General features: G+C 29.4%; 1 protein-coding gene across 1 annotated transcript in view; it reads left to right on the plus strand.

The window, feature by feature from the left end:
• The first annotated feature begins 287 nt into the window (after window positions 1-287).
• Window positions 288-15,783, plus strand: part of LOC107449819 (uncharacterized) — a 154,396-nt gene continuing 138,900 nt past the window's right edge. Inside the window, exon 1 of the mRNA XM_021144720.3 lies at window positions 288-818. Coding sequence (XP_021000379.2) covers window positions 698-818 — 121 coding nt within the window. The 5' untranslated portion in view covers window positions 288-697. The remainder of the gene's footprint in view (window positions 819-15,783) is intronic.

Below are 15,783 nucleotides of genomic sequence, written 5' to 3' on the forward strand. Positions count from 1 at the left end.
CTTCCGCTATTGCACTTTCTATCATTTTTAATCTTCTAACAAATTTAATCACGTATTACAAAATAAACTTTGCTTTCTTTATTTCGTTTTCCACTATAAATTCAGATGCTTCAATTATTTCTGAAACATTACATTGAAAAAGAAGTGCTTTCGCCCTGATTACTTCGGTCACTGAAAGAGGGAAAACTATTTTCTTTTCATCGATCTTTTCTTCAATAGCTTTGTTTTCCCGACAGATGGCGCCTAAGTTCCATTCAAGAACAGAATATCTGAACGTGATAGCTTTTGCGCGGTAGCGGGGTAAAATCCTCGGCACCTACCCGAGTTTGGGGCAGTCATCTAAGATTCTTTCTACTCATCTGTGGTTCAGTTCCGCACTGGGACGGTCAATGAAAGAATAATTCTCATTTTTTCTTCGCGCTGGAAAAATCGTTTGCATTCTTTTTTCCAGTCAATAAAACAGAAATGATCATTTTTTAACTGTCAAAATATAATCCAAACTTTTTTTTTAAAAAATTCCATATTAGCACAAACTTGCATAGCATTAATTTTTATTAAAAGTGTCAAATATACGCTATCGTCTTGTCAAATAAGCAATTTGCGGTTGTCTGAGTATTTTGCCGATGCTCGCAAGCTGTGAAATTCTTCGCTTTTGTTGGAATTTACGGAACGTTGTGTTCTTTTTTTCTGAAGCAAAATGATAACTCATAAGATTCATGTGAATATGTCACGTGAAATATATGGATGTTGGTTGATAGTACTATTTATTGGATCCTTACATGTTTGCAGCGGAGTAAGAGGAAGAGTTAGGATGCATGGTGAGTTATTTCAAGACTTTTATTAACTCATTTAGCATACTTCAACTAAATTAGCGAACTTCAGAATTATTCTTAAAAACATATTTAATCTGAGAATTATATTTTTCCGACACTTATTTTTAAATTGCAGGGAGCAACTTTGATAATTTGATTTTTCAAAATTTCTATTTTGATTGAGATTTATTTCTAGAAAAATATTCGAAAAATTAATTAAAAAATTTTGTGAATTGATCAAGTATTTACCGTTTGATATTACATATTTATTGAGTCCTTGATAGAATTCTTAGTGTTATCTGCTGTATGAGAGAAGAAGTTAGAAAGGTCGGTGAGTTATGGGAAGACATTTGTTAGCTCGTAGTGTTGCAAGTATTGTAGAAAATTTAAATTTCATGATCTCTGACACTTATCTAAAAATTTTAACTAACAGTTCCTTCGTTTTTTTTACTTTTATTAAAATGTAATATGCATTCTTCATACACTTCTACAATAATTTGCGAAATGGTAACTCATATGATTCACGTGAATATTTCACGAAATACCAATTGTTCATAGTGTTATTTATTGGATCGTTGATAATGCATCATAAATACTGTATCATTTTATTGATAATATTCTAATAAGTTTTCTACGAATATTAATAAAGTTTTAAGATTTAACGATGAAAATTTATTAACTATTAGGACGCACGATTTAAAGAATTTATTAATGCATAGTGAAGCAATTGTTCTAGGATATACTATAGAGCTATTTTATGTATATCCCTCACGCTTATCTTTGAAATTTGCTTAACAATTCCTTCGCTTTTAATCTATTCACCAAATACTTCTTCAATAATTTGCAATGTGGTGAAACCCATATTATTCTAGTGAATACGTCTCGGGGAAGTATATTAATGTTGCCTCCTTGTATCATTTATTGTAGTTTTGATAGTATTGGAATAATATCGTATTATTTATTGGATCGTTGATAGTACATCATAAATAATGTATCATTTATTATGTGCTTTTATGTTTGTATCAGATATCAAAGAATAATCAGGATGAACGGTGAATTTCGATTATTTGAAAACTTCCATTAAATCGAAGTGTTGTAATTATTTTAGAAAATGTTGAAAATAATCTTCATTTATTTCGAATGTTAGCATTAAAATTTTGTTTAACAGTAGTGACAATTATAATATATGCCTTTTTTTATTTTCTTCCTTTCTTAATATCCCATACATATATGCAATTTATTTCTAGAATAATTCCCAAGATAATAATTTATAAGGCTTTCGTAAATATGTCCCTTAAAAAATGTGGATTTGGGTTGATAGTATTATTTATTAACTGTTCCCAATGAAATAAAAGAAATATTAGAACGCACGATAGGTTACAAGAAGACATACACCGAAGAGCCATTACATTATGACCACCTGCTAATAACATGTAGGATCACTTTTAGCCCTCAAAACTGCTAGCACCTGCGTGGCATTGATTCCACAGGGTGCTGATAGGTAGTCTGAGGTATCTGGTACCAAGCACTCACCAACTGGTCCTGCAGTTCCCTCACATTACGAGGGGTAGCGTCCACAAATGCTCTATTGGATTAAGGTCAGATGAATTTGGGGGCCAAGACATGACTTGAAAGTCGCTGGAATGTTCTTCGACGATTCGACTTTTATGACATGGTGCATTATCCTGCTAGTAAACACCATCCCCCGCAGGAAAATCTGTTGCCATGAATGGGTGAACCTGGTCTGTAACTATGTTCAAGTAGCTTACAGACGTCAGGGATTTCTCTATGAGGATTATGGGTCTTAATGTGCCCCATGAAAACATTGTTCCTGGGCGAGAAACCATGAAAACCTGGGCAAACCCATTGTTATAGATGGAGGGTGGTCATAACGTAATGGCTCTTCGGTGTATATTCTCTCATAATCGGGAAATTGTCTTCGAAAATTTGAAAGAAAATTTTGACTCTGGTCTTAAAATTTATTTAATATTTATAGTAGTTTATTTTTTTACATCATGAAAGCGTTCATGATCTTTTTCAACAGACTTATACTAGAAACATATTCTGCTTAAAATCTAATTAAAATAGAATTGGTTAGAGGTAATAATTTTTCAAACATATCTATTCTTATGCTATTTTTTGCAATAATTTTCAAACTGATAAAGCATAATATTTATGCTAAAATTTCAAGTGTAGTATATGAATGTTGGTTGATAACATTAGTAATAGGCAAATTAAAACAAATTTTCATTCCTCCCCGATTCTTATTTTAAAATTTTATCTAATAATCGAGCAATTGTTTCTCTCCTTACTTTTTACATTTTATAATAAATTTATGAGTAAAACTTTTGATTATTTTGTAAGTAATTAAACGAAACTTAGAAGCCTTCATGCATATATAACAAAGAAAGGAGTTTAGTAGAATTTACAAAAATAACGAAACATTAAAAGTTAATACATGACCAAGCAGAGTAAGCACTTTAACAAAAGCAGTCTAAAAGCAGTAAAGGATATTTAAGAAAATATGATGAAATATTTATTATCCCTCGTGAACACATTACTTTACTTCGTCTAATTTGTTTCTCACGTTTTAAATCTTTATTGCCCAGTTTTCCCACATCGGACGCAATTTTTTAAATTTATTGCATTATTAGAGAACTTTGATGTATAGAAACACAGCTGTATTATATGTGAAATTAATAATCAATCTTGACCTATGTTTAACAATTGTGTCATGGCAGTTACACACTAAAAAATTCAGTATCAAATAACGGTGTAAAGTATTAGCATTTTGAGTGCAACATCCATAAAATCCATTTTTATTGTAAAATACTATACCGTAAAAGCGGTATAGCAGATTTTTTGTTCTGCACTTGTTCCGATAAAAATGAATTTTAAGGTCAATAGTACTAGCACCATGAAGTGCCCGTACTTTTTATCTTGAATTTTTCACCGCGTAGTAACAATAGTGAAAATTTGATTAGCTTTCGCTATGTTTTTGCAGACTGTAGTATTAAAATATGATTTATTACATTTTACAATGCTCATGTGATTCTCGTGAATATGTCAAGTGAATTAGATTAATTTTCGTTCATAGTGGATATTGTTTGCATAGTGGATTCATTCATATTAGAATGCTGATAGCAAAACAGAAATTCCGTATGCACAACAACAGTCATATCATATCATATTCATATCAAACACAAATATCAAAATGAACTATTGTCCAGAAATATTTGTTCTATGTGATATTATTAAAAATATGATATATTCCCTTTTTTATCGCTTGATCTAAGAAAGTTTTCGAGACTTTTTTTTTAAGCGATTATATTTCATTTAATAAATAATTTTTTCTTAGTTACAAAAGCAATTATACTGTTAGCGTTTTTGGTAAAAAATTGAGAATTTATATATATAAAAAAAAAAAAAAAAANTCATATCATATTCATATCAAACACAAATATCAAAATGAACTATTGTCCAGAAATATTTGTTCTATGTGATATTATTAAAAATATGATATATTCCCTTTTTTATCGCTTAATCTAAGAAAGTTTTCGAGACTTTTTTTTAAGCGATTATATTTCATTTAATAAATAATTTTTCTTAGTTACAAAAGCAATTACACTGTTAGCGTTTTTGGTAAAAAATTGAGAATTTATAAAAAAAAAAAAAAAAAAAAAAAAAAAAAAAAAAAAAAAAAAANAAACCAGCTCAGAAATTGCAATTGAAGTCAGAGCATATTTTTATGGATAGTAAAAGGTTAGACAGAAATTTTTTTTTTTTAATAAAGAATGAAAAAAAACATGACAATTCCATATCACCATAACATTCGGTTACTAAAATTGCATTCTTTAAAAAGATAATTTATCACGCAATATTCGATTTAAGGCAGCATTTAAAATGCAAATGCATGTTTGTAGATTTAAAACGCTAATAGTATTTTATTTAAATTGTAAATATGGTAAGAAAAGTGTTTATTCTTCAATCATTTTTGAGAAAATTAAGTAGCTTACTCCTCTTAAACTTGTTAAAGTTTGCTTAATCGATTCAAACTAAAGAAATATGTTCTCACGGTATATTATTGTGAAATCTACTCGTGTAGAAACTTTACTTTTATTCAGGGAAATACTACTCCTTGCTAATAGCAATGTCGCTGAACATTGTATACAATCTTTATCGTTCGTTTTCTTTTTGGTTATTCAACAAGCAGTAGCATTTAAAAACATCGAATGATTACAATTAATATTAACGATGCGATTCTAATGATTTAGTTGTTTTGAGTTATGTTTAGTTATTTGAGTTATGTAGTTATATATATTTATTTAATTGCTACTAATTCATTTTATAGAGTTTCAGATAATTGGCACAAAAGTATAATATTATATGATGCTTCGTATTTTAGTTAGTGTTATTGCATGTTAGGCTAATACCTGTCATTCATGTAATTTATTTTAGAGCAAGTTTTCACGTTTCACGTCTTTTTTAAATGAAATTTTTCTTGGAGAATTTATAAATTTTGTGTTAGCATTCCATGCTGCAATTTCAAAAGTTGCCAAACATAGAAGACGCAACGAAACTTTAGAAACGGCTGTATTATTCAGAAAATGAATAGTCTCATGGCCCAGTGAGGTCTGACAATAAACATAATTTAATGCCGATTTGTTTCTTGAATTGTTATATAGACTGTCGAAAAACTTGACATATTATCTGATTAACTGATATAATTTTATTAGCTCTTTTAAGATGCTGTACACGTTTTATATTTCTCTATGAAATACTAAAATTATTTTTAATTGTTAAATCAATTTATGTTATAAAAAAGTTACACTAAGAAAAATAGTATGATAAAAACTACCAGAGTGTGGTCACATTCACCGCGTTTCTTCATGTATGGAAATACCGAAAAGTTCGATAATTTTTGCCAAAGTGTTTTTGTAATTGATAAAATATCGTGTTATTATATGTGGTAAAATATTGTAATTTTATCATGATGTCTTAGAACATGGCATAAGTATCATTTATTCGGTTAAATTTACTTTCCAGTTTCGTGTTTTTTACTAAGTTTGGGATAATAAAAATTATAATTTTTGAAAACTGAAATTTCTGGTACACTGTTGCACTATATATTTATAAATATATTGAATTTATTACTATTTATATTTTTCTCCGTGTAGTTTTCTTATTTTAATAAAAAATAGAGTTTATTTAAAATTAATGGAATTTTGCATTTGTCAGGAATCCATACATTTTCTGTGCCATTATTAGAAATTTTCGCATGTATTTTGCAGTTTTAGGTTTGTTTGTTTCATATGTATTCTATTCTATTCAGTATGTTTTGCTCAAATTAACGTTTATTTGTAAAACTAAGCGCTTTGAAAAAAAACAAGTGCATATTTAATTTAGCTGATTGAATTGTTGTAGATTGTTTTTGCAGATTCCCCTAATAAATCGAAAGGTTGCTTAATTATTTGTGTAGATTTAGTTTGAAAATTGAATTATTGTCAATTGTTTTCGTAGATTCATTTTGCAAATTAAAATGTCGTCAATTTTTTTATGCAGATTTAGTTTGAAAATAAATTTTGAAAATCAATTATTTGTGTAGGTTCAATTTATAAATTATATTGCCACCAATTGTTTGAGCAGACTTAGTTTTATAATTGAATTGCTGTTGATTTTTGTTTACATTCAATTTACTGATACAACTGTAGTAGATTGCTTTTGTAGTTTGAGTTCTAAAATAAACTAATAGAGTTCTATGTTACACCTATAGCTATCAATTTTCAATATAGGTTCGTAAATTTTATTTTCGATAAACGAAAAAATCCAAAAAAACTAAGTACTTAGCCCTGATAGGGTTTTGTGAATAAGCTTTCTTCTCTTTAGTACATAAATTTAAATGACTTTTTTTTATTATGTGCTCTTAACTTCGAGGAATTGCTTTTTTTTAAAAAATTATTTAAAATTGTTTTTTTTTATAGTTATGATGTTCGATGAAAATAGTAAACAATAATATATAACATTTCTGGATTGTTTTTCAATTCTTTTTTTAATTTTAACTGAAATGATTCATTTATTTAAAACATAGCTAAAACCTATGGATATTTTTTAAAAGCAATCAAAAAGTTTTAATTATGAATCTTAATTATAGTGATTTATGAAATCTTTCTTTGTTTTGTCGTTAAAAAGTTTCATTTAAATATGATATTATTTTAAGATGGGTATTTCGTTTTGTATAGAGCTTAATCTCTGTAATTGGTAAATAAATTATTTTTTAAAGACCAAAATATATTATGCGTATCACAATAAATTACACGAAGAAAGATTAAAAGAAAGTTTTATTTTAATCTTTGTACTTATGATTGCAAATTTATCCCAAATGATTAGTTTTACTTAACGAAATTCATCAGCTTTTCCATAGGCACCACCTCCCCAAAACTATAATTAAAAAGCTTAAACTTCTTTTAATACCTTTGATTTTTTTTATAACCGTTATCTGAAGTCTTATCTCATTAATTTGTGTTTTATTATTTGTTTTACTCTCGCTTGACAATGTGCGGTGTTGTTCATTGAATGCAGAACAATTGCGGGAATCAATTTGCATTGCACACAAACTCTTTTGTTTATTAGCCTAGATTATTTTACTGATCTAGAAGTACTGATAAGTTGTTTGCAACTGCTTAAAATAAAGGATAAGGAAAATGTAACTAAACTAAAATTTTATCTATGTACCCTTTGTGTGTTAGTTATAAAAAAATATTTATTTATCCATAGTTAATAAAGTTGTGTTAATATTTATTTTATAAAATAATCCACTTTCTTAATAGAGTAAATAGAGTAAATTTTAACATAGTTTTTTCCTTTTTATAAATATTATACTGTAAGTTAAATATAGCGGTTGTATTGTTTTAATTTAAAAAAAAGAAAGAAAAATTAAAATACACGCGTATTTTAAAAAACTCCCTGTAGGTTTAAGTATATTTCAGCTGTTGTTTAATACCAGGATTAATTCTAACATAAAGTGTTTTATTTTAATTACGAAATTTGTAGGAAAGGGTAAAAAAGTCTGAACTAATGCTCAGAGGGTTAAAAGTTTTATTTTTAACCCTCTGAGTTTTATTTTATTGCTAAATATCATCGTTCGCATTCTTTTTTACAAATAAGTTTCTAATGAGCTGCATTTTTGGTGCATCTTGTGACATTATGGAGATGTTTTAATGTTTCATTCTTTTACTTTTTGCTGGCTATAGAGTTTTAATTCTCTTAAATTTTGAATGGTCTTTTTAAAGAGAAATTAAAATTTTCTAATGTTTCTTTTACAATTTTTTATTTTAATTTATGTTTACAAAAATTAAATAATGGAGGAAAATGTAAAAAATAAATTATGATGGATATGGATGAAATATAATTGGAAAAAATAAATTTCGATGGAAATTTGAAAAAATAAACCTTTAAAAGCTAATTTGTAAGTAAAAGATATTCAATGAAGTATTTCACTTATAAAGCACAAATATATTTTTAACTTAAATAATATCTAAGAACATTTAATAACAATTTTCATATAGTTTTATCTCAAATAATATATATCACAAAAATTAATTCTTCTCAACGATTTGAAGAGTAGCGCACTTTAGAGTAAAGAATGTGATGAAAATGTATAATCCATTAAATCTGAAATTTTTTAAAAATTTAATAACATTTTACGCTAGTAGGGAATAATTTTCTGTTAACGCTCATCGATTAATATTTTTCCAAGATTCTGAACGGTTCTTAATCTGGCTTAATGAAGGGCACATTGCGAGCCAAGGGCACTCATTTAAAAGCTATTAGCGGAAGCTTGTATCTTCTTGTAGGTGGCAACACGGTAGGGACTTTGAAAAATGCCTGAATTTTAAGCCGCGGAATAAAAAAAGGACGTTAAAAATTGAGATGAACTGCAATTATTATGCATGGATAAAACCCTTGAGAGATTTTTCAGTTTAAAAAAATTGCGTTCTGTTTTCCTCATAATGACTTTTATTTAATAATCATTACATTATGCAAACCACTCTATTTATAAGACTCATTATCTTAATAGTGAACGACGGCTGCATCTTGATTATTTTTTGACCTCTTTAATTAAAGGATTTGATTAAAACTTGGAGTAGAAGCATCGATTTTCTATTGGCTCCGTCGTCTTCTAAAATATTGCGACGGCTAATGCGTCTTTTCCGAAGATTCATCTGACGTTAACGTCTAATTAAGTCGGAGAAATGGAAGACGTGTATCTCCGTCTATCTCGATTAGCAAAATCAGCTTAATCAGGCTCTTAACGCATATCCGGAAGCTACTGATGGACGTTTTTGAAATTTCGAAAGAGATTTATCGGAAATCTCATAATCTGGATTTTCTAATATACTCATTTGCATAAGATTTAATCCAAATTTATAAGTGTATGGTATATTTCCCAGTGCATTTATTTGAAGAGTTCATTTTATTCCATGATATAATAATGTAATGTAAAATATTTACTTTTCATATTAAAAATTTCAGAAAAGCAAAATTTTACCGGGGATGTTTAAAAGGAGTTAAAATTAGAAAATTGATGAGTTTATTAAAATATTACGAGTTTATTATTGAGAGCTATGCGTAAAAGTCAATTTTATTCAATTTTATAAGAATATAATAAATTAAAGTTATATTTCTCAATACTTCAACCTGAGGCTGTTTTATCTTTTTATGATGCTACGTGCTATGTAAAATTATTTGTCATTATTTTTTGAAATACTTATCTTTTACAGAAAAGTCGAATTGCATGATTTACGGAAAATATTGCGACGGCTAATGTGTCTTTTCCGAAGATTCATCTGACGTTAACGTCGAATTAAGTCGGAGAAATAGAAGACGCGTATCTCCGTCTATTTCGATTAGCAAAATCAGCTTAATAATCTCGTAACGCACATCTTAGAAGCTACTAATGGACGCTTTTAACATTTTGAGAGAGATTTATCGAAAATATCATAATCTAGATTTTCTAGCATACTGATTTGCATAAAATTTAATCCAAATTTATAAGTGTATGGTATTCCCGGAGTATTTATTAGAGGAGTTCGTTTTGTTGCATGATTTATGATGTTATGTTAGTTATTAAAAATCTCAGAAGAGCAAAAATTGACAGTGGATGTTTAAAAAGGGTTATTAGAAATTGAAAGAGTTTATTTTTGATGATATATTACTAGTTTTTTTATTGAGAGTAATTCATGAAATAAAAGTCAATCTTATTCAATGTCATAAGAATATGATAAACGAAAGATACTTTTTTGAGTACTATATCTTTCACCGACGCAAGATTATATTTTTTACTTTTATTTTTTGAAATAAATTTATTTATAACAAAGTAAAATTTTTACAACGAAAATACAACGTGGTTAAGTGTTAATATTTGGAAAACTTCATTTGTAAAAATAAAGTCAATACATTCTTAATTAATAATTACGCGGAGAAAAAATTCTGGTGAAATTACCGTACAGTGTCGAAATTTTTTGTAAATCATTATCATAATTCTGGTTATCAAAACCAAAATATACGGTATTTAAGCCCAAAAATTTAGTAATTTTTCGGTTCATGCGATAATGTTTACCAGAAATTTTTGTTTTCAAAATTTCAGTTCTTATTACCAAATCTTTAGTAAAAAATAAGAAATTGGAAAGTAAGTTTTACCGAATAAATGATTTTTATGCCATGCTCTTAGGTATCATAATAAGATTACCAAATTTTATCTTATATTATGTAACCATATTTTATTCTTAATTTTACCAAAATAATTACAAAAACTATTCTGTAAAAACTACCGAGATTTTCCGAGTTTCCATAGAGTCAGAAATACGGTACATTTTACCATATTCTGGTAGTTTTAGTCACACTTTTTTGTCCTCAGTGTAGACAATGAAAGAAATGTTTATTGCGAAATGTGAAAAGAGTTTACTCGATTTCATTGCATCTTTTTTGATGTATTGCAAAATATTATACTTTACTTCTACAAATATTTGTAACGCAAAATTTTTCAACGGGAGTTAAACAGTGGTTAGAATTAAAAATTGGAAGTCACAATTTAAAAATTAAAATCAATTCGAAATTACAGTATGTAATAAATAGAAATTACATTTTTAAATGCCTTTTCTAGGGGATTATAATAGCTTCAATCATTATGTAAGATAAAAAATATAAGCTTTAACTCTTAGAAATCGCTGTTTTAATTGTAAAGCAAAATTTTACAACGACTTTATTTTATTATATTTTATAACCGTCGTTCAACAGCCGACCCGATTTTGAGTCCATACTGTCAATGTTCAACTCCATAGCCTTGTAATTTTGAACCCAATCCAAAAGACAATCGAACTTCTGTTCCATGTATTTGAAGAAATTATCCTGCGTTGAGAACTTTTTGATTGAACTGATCCGCATTTGCGTTACATGGAGGGAAGACCATGAAAATCCCCCAAGGTTGCTAAATTTTGAAAGATTCTTTGTTCTGTAATTTAATCCTAGTTTTGTTTTTTACACTTATTTAATCCGTCACTTTTCTAAAATTGTTCCTGTGAAAAAAAGTCTTTATCTTGAGTGCAATGTAACTGATATTTTTTTTTCTAAATTAAAAGTACGTCACTTAATTATCTGACAAGTTACAGGTATTCATTAAATACCAAACCAGTATCTCCGTTTACTTGTATTTTATCTACTGCATACTTATAATTAGTTTATTTACCGCGAACCTATCAAAAGGTTGATTTTTTCCTAAATCGAAGTTTATTTACGCGAACCAATAATTGCAACTTTGCAACTTGAGTTTTTTTGTTAGTAACTTTGAAAGTGAAGGTGCGTTGTTCAATTAGATTCAAGAGGTTTATGAAAATAATGTGGAGAAGGCATTAGAGAGAGAGAGAGAGAGAGAGAGAGAGAGAGAGAGAGAGAGAGAGAGAGAGAGAGAGAGAGAGAGAGAGAGAGAGAGAGAGAGAGAGAGAGAGAGAGAGAGAGAGAGAGAGAGAGAGAGAGAGAGAGAGAGAGAGAGAGAGAGAGAGAGAGAGAGAGAGAGAGAGAGAGAGAGAGAGAGAGAGAGAGAGAGAGAGAGAGAGAGAGAGAGAGAGAGAGAGAGAGAGAGAGAGAGAGAGAGAGAGAGAGAGAGAGAGAGAGAGAGAGAGAGAGAGAGAGAGAGAGAGAGAGAGAGAGAGAGAGAGAGAGAGAGAGAGAGAGAGAGAGAGAGAGAGAGAGAGAGAGAGAGAGAGAGAGAGAGAGAGAGAGAGAGAGAGAGAGAGAGAGAGAGAGAGAGAGAGAGAGAGAGAGAGAGAGAGAGAGAGAGAGAGAGAGAGAGAGAGAGAGAGAGAGAGAGAGAGAGAGAGAGAGAGAGAGAGAGAGAGAGAGAGAGAGAGAGAGAGAGAGAGAGAGAGAGAGAGAGAGAGAGAGAGAGAGAGAGAGAGAGAGAGAGAGAGAGAGAGAGAGAGAGAGAGAGAGAGAGAGAGAGAGAGAGAGAGAGAGAGAGAGAGAGAGAGAGAGAGAGAGAGAGAGAGAGAGAGAGAGAGAGAGAGAGAGAGAGAGAGAGAGAGAGAGAGAGAGAGAGAGAGAGAGAGAGAGAGAGAGAGAGAGAGAGAGAGAGAGAGAGAGAGAGAGAGAGAGAGAGAGAGAGAGAGAGAGAGAGAGAGAGAGAGAGAGAGAGAGAGAGAGAGAGAGAGAGAGAGAGAGAGAGAGAGAGAGAGAGAGAGAGAGAGAGAGAGAGAGAGAGAGAGAGAGAGAGAGAGAGAGAGAGAGAGAGAGAGAGAGAGAGAGAGAGAGAGAGAGAGAGAGAGAGAGAGAGAGAGAGAGAGAGAGAGAGAGAGAGAGAGAGAGAGAGAGAGAGAGAGAGAGAGAGAGAGAGAGAGAGAGAGAGAGAGAGAGAGAGAGNGAGAGAGAGAGAGAGAGAGAGAGAGAGAGAGAGAGAGAGAGAGAGAGAGAGAGAATGCAGTGTGGTTAGTTTTGGACAACAATGCGCTTTCTTTGTTATATTTTTTACCAATTCGTTACCTTTTTTTCAATAGTCCGACGTATTGTCCCAACTGATTTCTTCAGCAGCCAGCCGCTGAGAAATTTCCTGCTGAGGATAGCCCTCTTCTTTCAAAATATTCCCTTGGATTCTTTTGACGCTTAATTCACATTCTTATGACACATTTTTTAGAATTAAAAGGTTCCTCACTCAATTAAATTCGTAAAAAATAAATGAATATGCCCCAATCAAATGACGACGAATCATCTCTAACTTCATTTACACATGAGAACGATTGGGTACTTTTTTCAATCACGAGATCAGCAATAATGGAATTTATTAATTTAAAGATAGAAAATAGTCTACTGACGACTAATTAGGGTTGGTTAAAAAACCACCGCTGAATGCCTTCAATCAGTTTCATCCGGAAACAAAGTGTGCGAACTTCAATGTCTGTTGTTTAGTCGTTTGTTAGTTTCTAAGCAGACATAATTATAACTACAAAGACTTACAAGTATTATTATATCCTTCGATTAACAATGCAAGTTGAAAACAAGTCTTGCAAATAAAGTGTCGGATTGATGTGTGGCCTTTTGTTTGAAAGTTGTGTACAGACGTTTTGCAAGGACTGTGCTTATAGAAACTTATTTAAGGCATTGCATTAATACATTAAAAAAAGGAAATTTAAGAAATCCATTCTAACTGCATGTAACATCTTATTTTAAGTAATAAACATTGTCGTTATTTTACATGACATTTTGTTACGAAGTACTAACGACAATATGTCAATTTTTTATGAAGCAATCTACTGGTTTGACCTGTTTTAATATAGAACCGAATCGAATAGAGTATGTATGCAAGATGTAAGATCATACACGAGACCAAAAAGTTGGTGTAGTATAGGTGTAGTTGTAGTTCATTTACGTCGCACTAGAGTGGTGTAATATGGAAACAAGGTAATGAGGTAGAAACTCAGAAATTACTCTCACTATGTCACTGAGATCAATTAAGTTATGTCGGGCACGGTTCTAACCATGATTCTTATGCCAACGTAACTAGCTTTTAGGGTGTAGTACCTAGGCGATTGATACATTTGGGCATTAAGTGCAGCTAGCTGTTGGTTTTATACATCTTCTGAAGTATTTCTACATGTCTTTTCTTCGTTTATAACTGTCTTTTTTCTACAATTTAATATTAAATTTTTTGATAATAATATACATTTTAAAATATAATTTTCCGGTTAAATCCTAGAAAACATTTAAATTTTTGAAGCTGATATAAACGTGACTGAAACTTTGAATTCAGATTCATATGAACATAGTTAGACTGTCACTGAAAAAAGGTTAATTGCACGAGGAAATGAACGGTGGTTAAAACTATCAGAATACGGTAAAATGTATAGTTTTTCTGGCTCAATGAGAGCCTCAAAAAAGCTTGAAAATTTTTACAAACCGAAGCGCTTTGGTAAAATTAACAATAAAATACGGCTTTGTGATAGGTGATAAAATTTGGTAAATGTGGTTACCTTAGAGCATGGTTTAAAAGCCATTTATCCGATTAAATATACTCCTCAGGTTCGTATTTTTCTACGAGCGTTGTGCTAATTAGAATTATAATTTGGTAAAATAGAATTTTTGGTGAACTCTGTGAACGGAAAAAATACCTAAGAGATGGCTTTAATACCGTATATTTTGGTTCTATTAACCAGAATTATGGTTTTTTACCAGAAACTTCATTACCATGCAGTTCGATAATTTTACCAATTTTTTTTCTTTGTGTACTTCTAGAGGGTTCTGATGTAAGCGTATGATTTTGCATGGTTAGAAGATTACAAAAAAATTTAGTTATTGATTTTCATTTCCACGTTTACAAATTTCAGTCCGATAATTTTAAGTTCGCAGCATTGGAAGCTCTGACAAAAGCATACGAGTTACAAAAGAATAAAATTTTTATGTAGCAAAAGCTGTTTTTTTTTTCTTTCTGAACATTTTGTTTTAATGGATTTTAGTGAGCACTCTGTTGTTAGTTTAGGTCATTTTTCTGTATTTACTTTATAACTAAAAAAGAGATGATTACGTTTTCTCACGAAATCCTAGTCTCTTTTTTTACTGGTTTAAAGCTCTCCCATGTTTGCTTTCAGAATTTGTAAGAAAGGTATGTTTAGAGAATCGGTATTGCTTTTTACAATTACTAATTTTTTTTTTTGGATATTTATACCGTTGTTGTTACACGATAAGTATATTTTTCCTTTTTGAAACTGAAGTACTTTTATTTTAATATCAAGTATATTTGCTAAATGCTTTTAGTTGATTACTTAGTTTTTTTCCCCTTACTATACGATTCAATAACTTTTTTTAAGTGCATATTGTAATGAATTGGTTGGAATTAAGTTTTTATAAAATGCATTACTTAATATGCAAATATAAATTTTTTAATAGGAAAATAATTTTAGTATGAGATGAAGTTTCATTTTAACAGCTTATTAATGTTGTCTAGAAAATGTTTAATTTTTGATAAATGTTTAGAAAAAGTTATGTTAGATCTGGGATAAAATCTCCCAATACGTATTATCTTTATGCCCATTTATGTTTAATTAGCGTAATTTTAGAATAAAAATACCATTTGAAGTCATAACAAATAAATTTTATTTTATTCAAGTACTTCGATAACGACTATAAAAGAAATCAAAATAAACCTGAAAAATTCATGCTAATCATGTCATTAAAAATAGAGTCTTTATTGTTTAAGAAAATAACTTGAAAATTTAAAAACTTTGAATAAAAATATGAGCATAAAAACATATTTATTTTGTACTAAAATATATTCATTTTGTTAATTATTAATTTTTAAATTTATTAATAGCACATACTTAAACCGAAGTATATATATATATATATATATATTTTTTTTTTTTTTTTTTTTTTTTTTTTTTTTTTTTTTTTTTTTTTTTTTTTTTTTTTTTTTTTTTTTTTTTTTTTT

Source organism: Parasteatoda tepidariorum, chromosome 5 (assembly GCF_043381705.1).
Source record: "Parasteatoda tepidariorum isolate YZ-2023 chromosome 5, CAS_Ptep_4.0, whole genome shotgun sequence".
Classification (NCBI taxonomy): Eukaryota; Metazoa; Arthropoda; class Arachnida; order Araneae; family Theridiidae; genus Parasteatoda; species Parasteatoda tepidariorum.